The sequence below is a fragment of the Phascolarctos cinereus genome, unplaced genomic scaffold (genome assembly GCF_003287225.1).
Source record: "Phascolarctos cinereus isolate Bilbo 61053 unplaced genomic scaffold, phaCin_HiC Scaffold_9;HRSCAF=440, whole genome shotgun sequence".
Classification (NCBI taxonomy): Eukaryota; Metazoa; Chordata; class Mammalia; order Diprotodontia; family Phascolarctidae; genus Phascolarctos; species Phascolarctos cinereus.
This window is the reverse complement of record NW_027556402.1, coordinates 190,785,081-190,799,428: the sequence shown is the minus strand read 5'-3', so window position 1 is coordinate 190,799,428 and position 14,348 is coordinate 190,785,081. Positions and strand designations below refer to the sequence as shown.

General features: G+C 43.9%; 1 protein-coding gene across 9 annotated transcripts in view; it reads right to left on the bottom strand.

Moving 5' to 3' along the window:
- The window catches only part of MAN2B2 (mannosidase alpha class 2B member 2), an 81,280-nt gene that overhangs the window by 37,384 nt on the left and 29,548 nt on the right, over positions 1–14,348 (bottom strand). For all 9 annotated transcript variants that reach the window (XR_013484166.1, XM_078148814.1, XM_078148816.1 and 6 more), the window contains 2 exons: positions 7,142–7,319; positions 2,925–3,123 (listed from right to left, as the gene is read on the bottom strand). Coding sequence is in view for 8 of the 9 variants with exons in the window: in XM_078148814.1 (XP_078004940.1) it covers positions 2,925–3,123; positions 7,142–7,319 (377 nt within the window). In the remaining variant the exon portion in view is untranslated. The remainder of the gene's footprint in view (positions 1–2,924; positions 3,124–7,141; positions 7,320–14,348) is intronic.

Below are 14,348 nucleotides of genomic sequence, written 5' to 3'. Positions count from 1 at the left end.
GGTGCTTAAAACAGTAGGGGAAATGAGACAAGAATCACCGGCAAGAATAATAACACTAACAACAACATAAACAATAATTACTGACATTTATACAGCGCTTTAAAACTGGCAAAGTGGTTTGTGAAAATTATCTCGTTTGACCCTCACAAGCGACCTGTGAGTAGGCACTGTATGAAATAGTTCCATTTTAGAAAAGGGCACTTTCCGTGGGGGGCATTCATGGAAGGCTTCCAATAGCAGGCAGCATTTGAGCAGGGTTTTCACAGACGGGAAAGATTACAAGAGGCAGGCAGGGCAAAGTAAGTCATTCCCAGCAGAGGCAGCAGCCTGAACAAAGCTGATTCTGGAAAAAGGCAAAAGGCTGTAGGGATTTGGTGAGGGACAGGGATGGTTTTACCAAACAGACAGTAAATTGTGATTAAGAGAGCTATACAATCTTACTGCCAAGAGGGACTTCAGGACAGCAGAGAATGTCAGAGATGTAAGAAATCTTAGTAAAGAACACAGAACAAAGAATGCAAGAGCCAGAAAGGGACCCAGCAGTCTAGAAGAGAATAGGGCTCAGGATGTCGACGATGTCCCCCAGAAGAGGGACATCAGCACTTACTTCGTCTCATAAACTCTTCTGACAGAGAAGGAAACTGAGGACTAGACAAAGGAGATGACTTATTATACAGCCAGTGACAGAGATGGGGCCAAAGCCAAAGTCTCTTGGTTTCTGGGAAGAGCTGTTCCAGCTCCACTATATGTCAGGGAGGCAAAAAGAAAGCAATCCACCCCAGAGCTATAGTCGATCTGTGCCACTTGAACTCTGCCATCACAACTTTAAGTGGGGAAGCAGGAGGGCAATCCTTTCTGGTGAGCCCTCTGAGAGTGAACCACTAGTCAGTCACTCACCCTGTGCTGCTCTTGAAGTCTGGGACATGCCAAGGTGTGTGTGTGACCTCTAGTGGCTTCAGGGAGGCAGGTGAGAGGCACTTTCAGGTACCTCTTGGCATGGTGGTTCAATGGGCCAGTGTCGGGAAGGCACCTCTCACCTCCACTTGGGCAGCTACCATGAGCAGTGGGGAACACAGTACCTCTGATTAGCATTTCAGAATTAGGGCTTACTGTCTAAGCTTCTTTAACTTTCAGAAAAGATCAGAATGGGTGAGATTCCTTTTTTCTTGAAGTCTCATTCACCTGTCAGCAGGGCTGCTGAAAGTGCAACCCCTTTTCAAGCAATTGTCTCGAAGCTGGACCATTTCAGTCCTCTTGTAAATTAGCCTCAGTTGAGGCTATAGAATTATAATGCCTGAGCTTGACCAAATCCAACATCTGAGAAAATGCACTTCCATCCATTCTTTGCAGAGGCAGGGGACTGATTATGGTGTAGAATATTTCATATATCATCAGCCTCCGTTGATGTGCTGGTTGATTTTGCTTATTTGCTTGGAAAAAACCTGTTATGAAGGATGGCTTGCTGGAGAGAGGCATTTATTTGTAAATGAAAGTGATTTAAAAACAAAAGATATCAAGAAAAATTTTAGGAAATTAGCCTGTTATGAGTTTCCCTCATAAGCAACTAAAATCTGCGAGTGGGGCTCCCAGAAACAATCAAGTAATATAGCATTTATTAAGTGCCTACTATGTTATTAGTCACTGTGCTAGTTACTGGGGAAACCAAAGGCAAATGTGACACAGTTCCTGCCCTCAGGGAGCTTCCAGTCTATGGGAGAAGCCACCATGTTCATGTTAAAGGATATGTAAGCTATACACAAAGTAAACACCAGGCAACTTGAGATGAGAAGATATCAGGTGAGAAGAAGGGACCAGGAAAGGTTGCTGGCAGAAGGTGGTACTTCCACTGAGTCTCTCTCCAAAAGAGAAGAGGGACAGCAAATGCTGGACTTCTTTTGTTCAATTACGCAGCAACCCAATGGGGTCCCAGGAACATTAGACTAAGGAAAAAGAGAGCTGAGTTCTAAACCCAGCGCTGTCACTACTTCAGCTCCAGAACCTGTGCCAAGTCACTTCCCTTTTCTGCCCTTGGTTTTCCCATCTAGAATGAGGAGGGGGCAGGGATGGAGCTTCTGGGAAGGATATCAATAAGCTGGAGGGACTCCACAGAAGGGCAACCAGGCTGGTGAAAGGCCTTGAGTCCATGCTGGCTAAGGACAGGGTTCAAGGACTTGGGATATTTAGCCTAGAGAAGGCAAAATTTAGTGGGGACATGATAAACATCCTCAAGGTCACAAAAGACCGTCACATGAAGGAGGGGATTGGCCCCAGAGGAACAATGAGTAGAAATTGCAGAAAGGCAAATTTAGGCTTGATCTAAGGAAGAACTTTTTAACAATGAAAGCTGTCCAAAAATGGAAAGGGCTGCCTTGGGATGCAGTAATTCCTCCGTCATTGGAGGCCTTCAAGCAAAGGCTGGATGATGAGTGTTTGTCAGATATGATGTAGAACAGATTACTGTGTAGGCATGGGTGGCCCCTTCAGGCCTTTACAGCTCAGAACAGCGATTCTGACTGTGTGATCCCCAAGGTCCTTCTCTGCCCTGGTGATTTATTGTCTGTTCCAAGGTCTCTTTTGGAATATTCTGAATGTTCTCTGAGAGAAAAAAAATTAGAATTTAATCATAGATCTGAATTTTTTGTCTTCATTATAAATGTCATAGGGGAAGTATCTTGAGGGTGGGACACTGCTGTTTTTTCCCCTTCTGTCCCCAGGGTCCTCCACATAGCAGTCAATTGATGAAGGCTTACTTAATTATACTTTTTTGAATGTGTTGATTGGTTTTGCTTGTTTGAAACCTGAAAACAGTGAGGCCTCTGGTAAAGTCTGAGTAGCTTGAATAAAAGTCACTTGTAAGACACATCCAAACCCCAAGTATTTCTATGGTAACCCAAAGTGAGAGGAAAAGCAGGCAGTGTAAGTACCTGTTGAATATGGAAGAAAATCCTGCTGGTTCCGTATGCTCCAGGTGACATCTCGATCATGAATGGCATGGAAGTAATCACCTACGGTAGCATATTCCACAGTGACCCCAAACTCCTCAGAGTGGTTATTAATATAGGCTAGCAATGGATCCATGTTGGCAAACTGGACAGATGAGTTAAAGAACTGCTTGTCACAACCCTGCAATTCACAAACAAAGAGGATAACATGGCACCAGGAGCAAAGGGACCTGGGCTCTCACCAGAGCTGCAGCCTGGTAACACACTTACCTCTCCATCTCATCTGTCCAACGGCACACCTCTCCCTAAGGGTTGTGAAGATCTATGAAAGGTCTATTTGTGATGGCATCATTATCTCTACAGACAATTGTGAGACCCTCAAATCTACTGCAAGGTGGTCATGATCTCAGTCCAAATTGGAAGCACAATCTAAATGAACCAGGTGTCCAAATGTAGCAGAAAGGCCCAGGTCTGGGAGATGAGCAATCTGGGTCCTAGGCTTTCCTTGGTTATTAACTAATCCTATGACCTTAGACCTTCTCCTCTCTGGGCCTCAACCTCCCCTTCTATAAAATAAGAGGGTTAAATAAAATAATTTAAGGTTTGCGCCAGCTCGAATATTCTGGGTTTTCTGTTCTAGAGTTCATCCAAGCTCCAGTAATCTGTGAATTTATGAAACCAAACTGGGAGGGTAGATTTAACTTGCCCAAGAACAAGAATAAGAGATGACATGGAATTAGTTCTCCATCTTTTTAGCTTTTATTAATTAATTATTAATTTATCCAACAACTATTTAACAAACATGTACAATGTATAAATCATTGTACCAGGTAATGGATAGATAAAGACAAAACAAAACAGCTCTGTTAACTGCTCCTTGAAGGCAAAGATTATTGTGTGGGGCAGTGGTGAACACAGAGTGCTGGACTTGGCAGTAGGGAAGACCTGGGTTCAAATCCTACCTTCAACAATTATTGGACCAATCCCTTAACCCCCATGAGCTTCAGCTTTCTCACCTGTAAAACAGGGATATTACCAATACCACCTACCTCTCAGAGCTGTGAAGTTCAAATAAGATAATGTGTGTGTATAACTTTGTTCTTATTAAAGGACCACATAAATATCAGTCATTATTATAAATGCTTTTGCCTTGGCCTGAAACACATGTACACAGATGAGAAAGCCCTAACAACTTGGGGAGGGGGGAGAGAAGAGTCAGGAAAGACTTTCTCCTCCTGTAAGAGGCAGCATCTAAGCTGAGCCCTTGAAGGAGGCTAAGGATTCTAAGAGATGGCAATGAGGCAGCATAGACACGGTAGAAGGACACGAGGTAATGGAACGGTAAGTTCTCTGAACATCCAGAAGGTCATTTTGGTTGGAATGTACAGTACACAAAAACATGGGGTGATCTGCTTGTCTTGTGTGGAGCCCACAACATCTAGAGGTGACCCTGAGACACCATGTTTAGGGCTGGATGGTAAGTCAAGTGCACCCAATTACAGCTGGCCACCATTTCCCACAAGCCCATGGTGTAGCACGAATGACACTGCTGATGACGTTAAAGAAGTGATGCATTAGAGTGGAAAGATCTCTGGATTTAAGGAGTCTGATGACCTGGATTCTAATTCTGGTGCTGCTCCTAATCAGCTGTGCACCCCCTGGGCAGATTCTTCCCCTTCCCTGGACCTCAATGTCCTTCATGGCAAAATGGGGATAATAACACCTGCTTTACCAGGTTGTTGTGAAGCCTGAATGAGATTAATATGTGAAAGCACTTTGTAACCCACAAAGTACCATCTCCTAAGGGCGAGGTGTTAGTATTCACGCCCTTTGAAACGATGACAACAAAGTGACAGGGGAAGCAGGCTGCTGAAAGTGAATGGCTGGAGTGACCCTTTAGGGCCGAGATGGCAGTGTTTGTTAATCAAGCATTCCGCTAATGTATTCCTATAGGGGACTTTTTTCTCCTTTTCCTTAACTCTTTTTAGGTAACAGATTATTAGAGATACAGGGAACTTTAAAACACAAAATGCAGGATTTTAGAGCTGAAGGGGAGCTAAGAAATAGCAGACAGAATATTAGAGTTGGAAGTGACCTTAGAACAGAAAACACAAAACGTCAGATCTAGAAGGTATTTCAGAACAAAAACACAGAGCGGTGGAACTGGAGGGGGCTTTAGAGCATTAGAGCCAGCAGGGACATTAGAACACTGAATGTTAAGAGCTGGAAGTAAGGTTAGAACACAGAATGTTAGAACATACAAGGTCACAGCAGAGGGGCCTTAGAACACAGAATGTTAACAGCGGAGGGGCCTTAGAACATAGAATGCTGCAGTGCAGGGGTCTCAGAACGTAGAATGTTACAGGGGAGGGGCCTTAGAACATAGAACATTATAGCAGAGGGGCCTTAGAACATAGAATGCTAGCACTGGAGGGAACCTCTGAACATGAGCATTAGAGGTCGAAGAAGCCTCAGAATACAGAACATTAGAGCTAGAAGGGGCCATAGGGATCATTATCTTCATCCTAAGTCCCACGGAAATGTACCATCTCTGGGTTGAAGGGTCATCTTTGAATGTGTCCTACTAGCTTCAGTGAACATAATGAGGCCAAAAGAGCCTGTTCTGGGAGATCTGGGGTCTAGCCCAAGCTCTGCCGCTCACTAGCTGAGCAATTCTGGATGAGTCATTTGTTTCACCTGTGTCCTCTCATCCGTGAATTGCAGACACTACCACCTGCCCTGTGACCTGGCCTGCCCTCCCAGGCTGTTATAAGCAAAGTTGTAAACAAAACTGCATTTAAAAAAGTAAAAAACTCCTGGCACCTGCCAGGTATCATTTTTCCAAATGGATGGGCAATCACCAAACCATAACCCACCACTACTAATGAGACGATTCCAAGGTTCCTTCAAGAGGAATAAGGAAGTTTCCAGTGGTTGATCAGATCACTCAGAAAATACAGTCCTTCGTGAGCTTTCTGGTTAATGAATTCCTAAGATCCCCAAGGACAAGGCTTAGTCACTTTATCTTTCTGGGCCTGAGATCCCTCATCGGTGAAGGGGGGAATAATAATCCTTGCAATCTTGAACCCAGAGAGCTTTTGTGAGGCAAGTGCTTTGTAAAATTTAAACTAATTTTTTTAAAAAGTGAAGAGGGAGTTTATTAGGATAATATATGGAAAGGGCTAGGCAACCATAAAACACAAAACAAATATAAGTTATTATTATCATCCACAATATCCGTACCTCCACCACCAAAAACAAACTCCTCCATTTTGGTATTCAAAGACCTGCCCACCTATAGCCGCCTTCCTGCCATTCTCACCCTGGACATCCAATCTCCCATCTCCGCACCTTTGCATAGGCAGTCCTGCATGCCTGAAATGCACTCCCTCCTCTCAGAATCCCCATATTTCTTCAAAGCTCAGTTCAAACACCAAATCTTGCAGAAGGCCTTTCTTGATCCCCCTAGCTTCCAGCATCTCTTCCCCTCCCCCTCCACCTTGTATTTATTTTGTACATATTTATATATGTTCACATTATATGGTTATCTCTCTCCCTAATGGAAGCTTCTTGAAGGCAGGGAATGCTTTATTTTTGTCTTTGTATCCCCAGAGCCTAGCAAAGCGACTGGCACATAGTAGGCACTTAATAAGTGTCTGATTAATGAAGGAAAGGAGGGAAGGAAGGAGAAAAGGAGGGAAGGAAAGAGGAAAAGGAGGAGGGATGAAGGAAAGCAGAGAGAAAGGAAAGAAGAGAGAAAGGAAAAAGGAAAGAAGAAAGGAAGGAAGGAGGGAGGGAGGTAAGGAAAGAATGAAGGAAGGAAGGGAGAGGGAAGAAAAAAGGGAAGGGAGAAAGGAAGGAGGGAAGGGAGGAGGAAAGGGGGGAGGGAAGTGAAAGGGAAGGGAAGGAGGTGGGAAGGAGGAAGGAAAGAAAGAAGGTTAGGAAATAAGGACAACTTGATTTCACTTGATCTTACAGCAATCCTACAAAATAGGTACTACAAATATTGTTATCCCCATTTGACAGGTGAGGAAACTGAGAGATCACGTAATTGACCCAAGATCAAATAGCTAACAAAGGCTTGGAGACAGGTAGAGCTTTCATTCTATGCCTGGAGTTGTTTTCTACCACATCATATTGTCTCTGTAGTTATAAATGTGAGAATTGGGCTTCTGACATTGAGACTCTAACCCCCTTACCCATGGCCAAAGCACATCCTGAGTCCTGAACCAGGCTGCCCTCTCCTTGATGTTGGCCACCATGGTTTGTGCGTAGAGGCTGAGGCTGGCATCTGTCACTGGGACGCTCATGTTGGGGTAAACACCATCTTCTGGAGGGTTGGGGAAAAGTGCAATTCCATTCCAATAAAAGCCTGACCTGAGGAGGAAACAGACAGTTGTGGTTCTTTAACCCTAAGAAAAAACAACTCAAGTCTCTGTAACAATTGCTCTTCCCTCACAAGAGGCCTCTGAGGGAGGGAGGGTAGGTATTATCATTCCCATTTTACAGATAAGCAAATAGAGGTTCTGAGAAGGTAAGTCACTGCCCCTGCAGCTGAGCTGCCACTTCAATCTGGGTCTTCTGACTCTTAAGTGGGGCTTTCTTTCCACTTGCCCATACTGCCTGTCACGGCCAATAACAGTATCTCACATTTATTCCTGTGCTTAGCACAGTGCCCAGCACGTAATAATAATGATAACAGAAACAGCTCCCATTTATTTAGCACTTACTCTGTGCCATACACTGGGCTAAGCACTTTACAAATATCGTCTCATTAAATCCTTACAACAAGGGAGACAGATAGGTGGTATTACACATCTCCATTTTACTGATGATGAAACTAAGGCAAGCGGAGGTTAAGTGATGTGCCCAGAATCATCCAGCTGGTAAGTGTCTGAGGCTGGATTTGAACTCAGGTCTTGCAGATTCCAGGACTGGTACTCTATACACTGAGCTACACAGCTACATACGACAGGAGCTACATAAGGTGCCACACACATTGTGAGCAGTCAATAAACGTTTACTGACTGGCTGACTGATGACTGACAGTGACTGATGAAGTCCACAAAGTTCTTTACATGCACACCCTCATTTGGTCCCTACAAAAACCAGGGGAGGTAGATGTTCTTATCCCCATTTGAGGTAACTGAGGCTCCGCCGAGATGCCTTGCCCAGGGTCACCCCGCTCTTTTTGTCCCCTAGGCCTGGCATGGTCCCTGGCACCTAAGCGACCCTTAACGAATGCTGAGTAAAGTAATACGGGTGGGATCTGAAGTCCGGAATCCTTGAAGCCCAGCCCAGCACTCTAAGCACTGGGCTACGCTGCCTCTCTGCCCACTGTAGCCCAAGGACTGGGAGAGGCCGTGGAAGCGCAGGCACTCTGGCTACTCCAAGAGCTGGGCTGGCCAAAGGGTCTGCTATCAATCAAAGTACACTGACTGAGAACCTATGGTGTGAGGGACTCAAGGAAGACGAAGGCGCTGCTTCTTCCGTCACGAGATTTGCAACCGTTCTGGGGAAACAGGACTGGATTTCTAGTCCGAAAACTGGGTTTAAATCCCAGTTCTGCCATTCATTAGCTGTGCAAACTTGGGCAAGTCATTTAAGCTCTCTGGGACTCGGTTTATTCATCTATAAAATGGGAGAATAACATTTGCTCCATCTATCCCAAAGGTGTATTATGATGAAAACACTTTATAGATGGTACAAATGTGAGCTATTATGTTAATTATTATTACTACTAACAAGGAATATAATAAAGATAAATAACAGTACAAGGTAATCTATGCCAAGTAAAAAACCAACTTCGTGCAGTGAAAGAGTGTTGGCTGTGGAGGTCAATGACTTGGGTTTGAATCCTGGCTCTGCCACTTGCTACAGTGACCACCCTAAAGACTCAAGGTATTTCCTTGGCATTTGAGCTGGATCTGGAAGGATGAGAAAGCGTGGAGGGCATCGATAAAACAGCCTGAACAGAGGCAATAAGGGGAATGTGTGTGACAGAGAGACCGACAGACAGACAGAAATAGAGATACAGAAACTGAGACACAGAGACAGACAGAGAGACTGTGTAAGGTATACTGGTGGGGGGCAGGTGGGGGACCACAGCAGCAGAAAGGGTGTGGTAACAATAATAATAATGATGATAACAATGGGTTCGTGTACAGTACTTTAAGGTTTGCAAAGTGTTTTACATATATCATGTAAATAAGACACCAGGAATGAAAGAGAAGCCAGGTCCTTCTGAATGCCAGGCTGAGTCTGAATCTTATCCTGTTGCTAACAAGGAGCCACTGACCGTCCACATACTTAAACCCCCTGGCCCCAGCAGCCTTTTTTATTTTTTAAAGTTTTTTCCTGATATCTTCTGTTTCTTACATCACCACAGCTATCCCATGTATTCCTCTTACTCCCCCTGCCAGAGAGAGCCATCTCATATGACGAATAGTATTTTTTAGAAAGAGGAAAAAAAAAGGCAGCAGTACTGATCAATAGAGTGAAAAAGTCCAAAAATGTGTGTAATGTGTAACAGCTGTGGACCGCCCACCTCCAGGGAGGGGTACATTGGGGATGCCTTCTCATATCTCTTCATTCAAGTCCTGCTGAATCTTTGTAATTGTGTTTAATTTACTTTGGACTTTACTGGTGTGTCAACGTTCTTTCCATTTATCTTTGGGGAGGCGGAGAGGGGGAGGGAGAGAGAGGGAGAGGGAGAGGAAGAGGAGGAGGAGGAAAGGAGAGGGAGAGAGAGGTAGGCTCTTACTTCCCCCAGCAGAAGACCCAGGTTCTAGTCTCAGCTCTGACACTCACTAGCTGAATGACCTTGGGTTACTAGCTTTCATTCAATGTCCCAGTCTGTCAAATGGAGAGAATATAACCTGAACTCAGACTGTACCCCTATAGCCTGTGCTGCTCCTGGCCCTGCCCCTGTAGAAAGGCAGCCCAGGTCGAATGAGACATAATGGACAGGAAAATGTTCTGAGAAGCATTAAGCACTTTATAAACATAAGTGGTTATTATTTTAAAAGTCAGGGTACGGAAATAGAGGCTCATGATCTCTATCAGACCTTAAGCATAGCAACAGCACTGGAATGCCCAGGAGGATTTTCCCATGATGATTCTACAGGACGTTAAGCTGGTCCATTAGTTTTCAATCAAGGGGAATGGTAGCCAGTATTGAGACTAATATTTCTCTTCAAATGATCAGGTTACATTCACTGGAGAGCAACTTACCCCTTGCTTTCTGCCATCTTTTTAGACACACAAGGGAGCCAGAACAAGCCAGAGGAAAAGGCAATAGACGGAATCAGGAGAAGTAGGTTCTTGTACTAAATCACTATTTCTGAGAATGGCTGGACTACATAACCTCTATGGTCACCTTCAACTCTAAGATTCACGACAAATTTTCCGTGCGCCTTTGGGCAAGTTCCTTTTCCCCTCTGAGCCTTAGGTATTTTTTCAACTATACAATGAGAGGGTGGGACCATATAGTTAGGCCAACTCTAACAATCTCTGTCCTACGTTCTAGGTCTTCTTCCAAACACTCTAATTCTAAAGTCCCTGACAGCTCTAAGGATCTATGTACTATGTTCGAGAACAGGAGTCCATGAACTTGGTTTTTGAAATAGTCTGACATTTCAAAATAGCAGAATTTCAATGTAATGGTTTCCTCTGTAATACTATGTATTTTGTACTGCACATTTAAAAACGTGACTCTTAGAAGGGTGTCTGTAGATTTCACTAGACTACCAAAGGGGAAGGGAAGGGAATAAGCATTTATCTAGTACCAAATACATGCTGGGCACTGTGCTAAGTTCTTTACAAATATTAACCCACTTGATCAGAAAACTGATTATGAACCCGTGTTCTAGAAAGAAGATGTATCTGTCGTCAGAAGCACTGGGTTTAGGTCTTGGCTCTGACACTCACTAGCAATGTGTCCATGGACAAGTCACCTCCTCAGTCTCCCCGAGGGGGTTAGAGAAGAGGTCACCTCCAACTCTGTGACTCTATTGTCTGGTACTAAATTTTTTTTGTGAAGCAATTGGGTTAAGTGACTTGCCAGGGTCACGCAGCCAGTAAGTGTTATGTGTCTGGGGCCAGATTTGAACTCAGGTCCTCCTGACTCCAGGGCCAGTGCTCTATCCACTGCACCACCTACTGGCCCCTCTGGTACTAATTTTTTAAAGAAAACAGCTTTGGTTCTAAAGCCAGAATACCTGAGGCGAAGTTCTGATCCTGATACTTATACAGTGTGACCGTAACTAGGTCAGTCTACCTCTAAAGGCTTTAGTATTCTTAGCTAGGCGGCACAGTGGATTGATCGCTGGACCTGGAGTCAGAAAGACCCAAGTTCAAATTCAGCTTCAGATGCTTGCTAGCTATATAACTTTGAGCAAGTCACTTAATCACTGGCTACCTCAGTTTCCTCATTTGTAAAATGAGGATTATAATAGCACCTATCTCCCAGGGTTGTTGTAAGGATCAAATGAGATAACATTTATAAAGTGATTTATAAACCTTAAAGCATTACATAAATACTACTTATCATCATCATTATTATTATTACTATGCCTTTCAGCAATAAATCCTAAGACTGATGTCACTTCTTGCCGGACCTCAGAGCCCTCCGCTGTAAAATCAGGGAGCTGGATTAGATGGTCTCTCAGCTCTAAATTCAATATTTCCAAGGTCCCCTACAGTAACAGGTCCTGGGCAGATTCCATTCCAAGCCAAATAAAGCCCCCATTAACACAGAAAGCATTGGTGGAGACCAATGAAAGCTGAATATCATCTGAGACCAGAACTCAGCTGACAGTAAAGCTGTCTTTCAGCCAAACTTGATCCATTCTATTTAAGAAAGCCTCCAAACTCACTTCCAGAGGTGCTGAACACGCAGAACAGATAACCTTCATTTATGAGAGCTGTTTTGCCTCCTGCTAAGGCACTGCAGAATTACAGCAGCGGGCAGTCCACAAGGGGAGCAGAAAGAAAAAAACGAGCAAACTGCTGGTGCTAAATGGGGAAAAGCAGGGGAAAAACTTCCTTTTCATGGAAAATAACAGTATTTCCTCTAAGCTCAGGGGCCTGTAGCCACTGAACTTTCTTCCATAAGAAAGACATAGGAAATACATGCACGTACTATATACACACATACATGTACACACAAACATGCATGCACATACACACATACATGTACAGATACATACACATTCAAAATGGTCATTAGCAAGGTTGGAGCCTGGCTGTTTCCCTCCACAGAGGACTGCTTGTGGACTGGGCAATATGACTATCCCAGGAGAAAACACCTGAGCCTCTAGGGCTGATAACAGCTATTCCCTCACACTTCGGCGCTGTAACACAAATATGGGCAGCTTGTTAGGAAAAGAATAAGGACCGAGTAGGCTGGGGCCAGAGTTAAAATATGTGGGCCTGGCACTCACTAGCTACACGCCCTCGCACTTAGCATCTGACCCTCCGTTTCCTCAGTAAAACAGCACTAATAACGTTCAATCCACCTTCCTCATTGGGTTGTGAGGCTGAGGGCATTTTATCCATTCTAAGGTGCTAAATAAAGAGAGTAATGTAAGATTGTGAGAGAGGAAACGTGGAGTCAGCCTGGGACCCAGGAAACCTGGGTCCCAGTCCTGCCTCTGCCATGTACTGGCAGGGCCACTCTGGGCAAGCCACTTAACCTCTTGAAACTCCAAGTGTTTAGGGCAACTCTCTAATACCAGAAGGTGCTGACCTGCATGGGTAGAGAGCGTTTCCTCACTGGGGAATTTACCAATGAAATCCCAGGTCCAGGCTCTACCCCTGAGACATACTGCTTCTCCCACCCCTTTCCATCGCCCCACGGGAGCACCATGGACGGGGGGAAGCCTGGAGGAATCTGACGCAGGGCTTTCCTGCCAATGGTCCTTGGAAATGGAGAGTGCAGGGCTGCCTCTGCTTACACGGGCCGTCTCCTCTGACAGCATGGGGGCTCCTGAGGAGCACGAGCTGTTTCCTCAGCTTCTAACACACTGTTTGGCACGTGGTCAACACTCAATAAATGCTCGACTTATCGAAGGGAAGGAGCAAATGCTTATTTATTGAAAACAAAAAGTCAGTTGAGATAAAAGTTAAAGTTCCAGGGAAGCAGAGCAGACAGTGAGGGGCAGCAGAATGAAGGCTGGTATGAGAGTTAGAAGACTGACATTCAAATCCCAGCTCACCCACTAACTACTTATGTTACCCTGGGCAAGTCGTTTCACTTCTGGGGGCCTCAGTTTCTTAAGATGTAAAGTAAAGAGGATAGATTAGATCACAGGTGCCTGTTAGAGTCACAACAATCCCCAGTGCCATGAGATTCAAATATTATATTTAAACAGTTTCCCTGGACTAGGGGACCTTTAAGGTCACTTCTAACCCTAGGCTTACGCCATCCAAAGCAGTATGTTTAAGGACTTGCCCTCAGGAAAACTATGGTATCTCTTTGCTAGGGTTGTATGTGATAATAGCTTTCCTTTTCCTTGGGGGGGATTTTATATATATATATACACACACATATACATATACATATATATATATACACACACACATACATATATATATACATATAGATATAGATATGTTTTGCAGGGAGTAGGAATTAAACATGGGTATCACACAAACAAATGCATGCTCTCTAGGCTTTGCTTCTTTTTTCCTGACCTACTATGTACTTTTCTGAAGGAAGAAAGCTGAAAGCTGGGGTAGCACTAGAAAAAATTATGGATTTAGAATCAGAAAACTTAAGTCTGAATTTTCTTTCTAGCATTTACTAGCTGAGTAGCCTTAGACAAGTCACTTATCTAAGCAATTCTAAGCCTGTCTCCTCTGATAAATGGGAATAATGATAATAAATGCTATTTACATAGTGCTTTTTCCCTGACTTACTATGTACTTTTCTGAAGGAAGAAAGCTGAAAGCTGGGGTAGCACTAGAAAAAATTATGGATTTGGAATCAGAAAACTTAAGTCTGAATTTTCTTTCTAGCATTTACTAGCTGAGTAGCCTTAGACAAGTCGCTTATCTAAGTGATTCTAAGCCTCTGTCTCCTCTGATAAATGGGAATAATGATAATAAATGCTATTTACATAATGCTTTAAGGTTTACAAAACACTCCTAACAACCCTGTGAAGTAGGTGGTGCTAAGTATTATTATCCTCATTTAAAAAAAAAGGAAACTGAGGCTCAGAGACATTGTGACTTGCCCATGCTTTCATACGCAATTAAGTGTAGGACCTGAATCCAGCCCCATAAGACTGCTGTGCTGAAAGTGCTTTATAAACTTACCAACACATTGGAAATGTGAATTATAATTACAGCCACATTTCTTTGGTATTGTTGAAAGGTTTAAAAAAATGTCCCCTTGTATTCTAC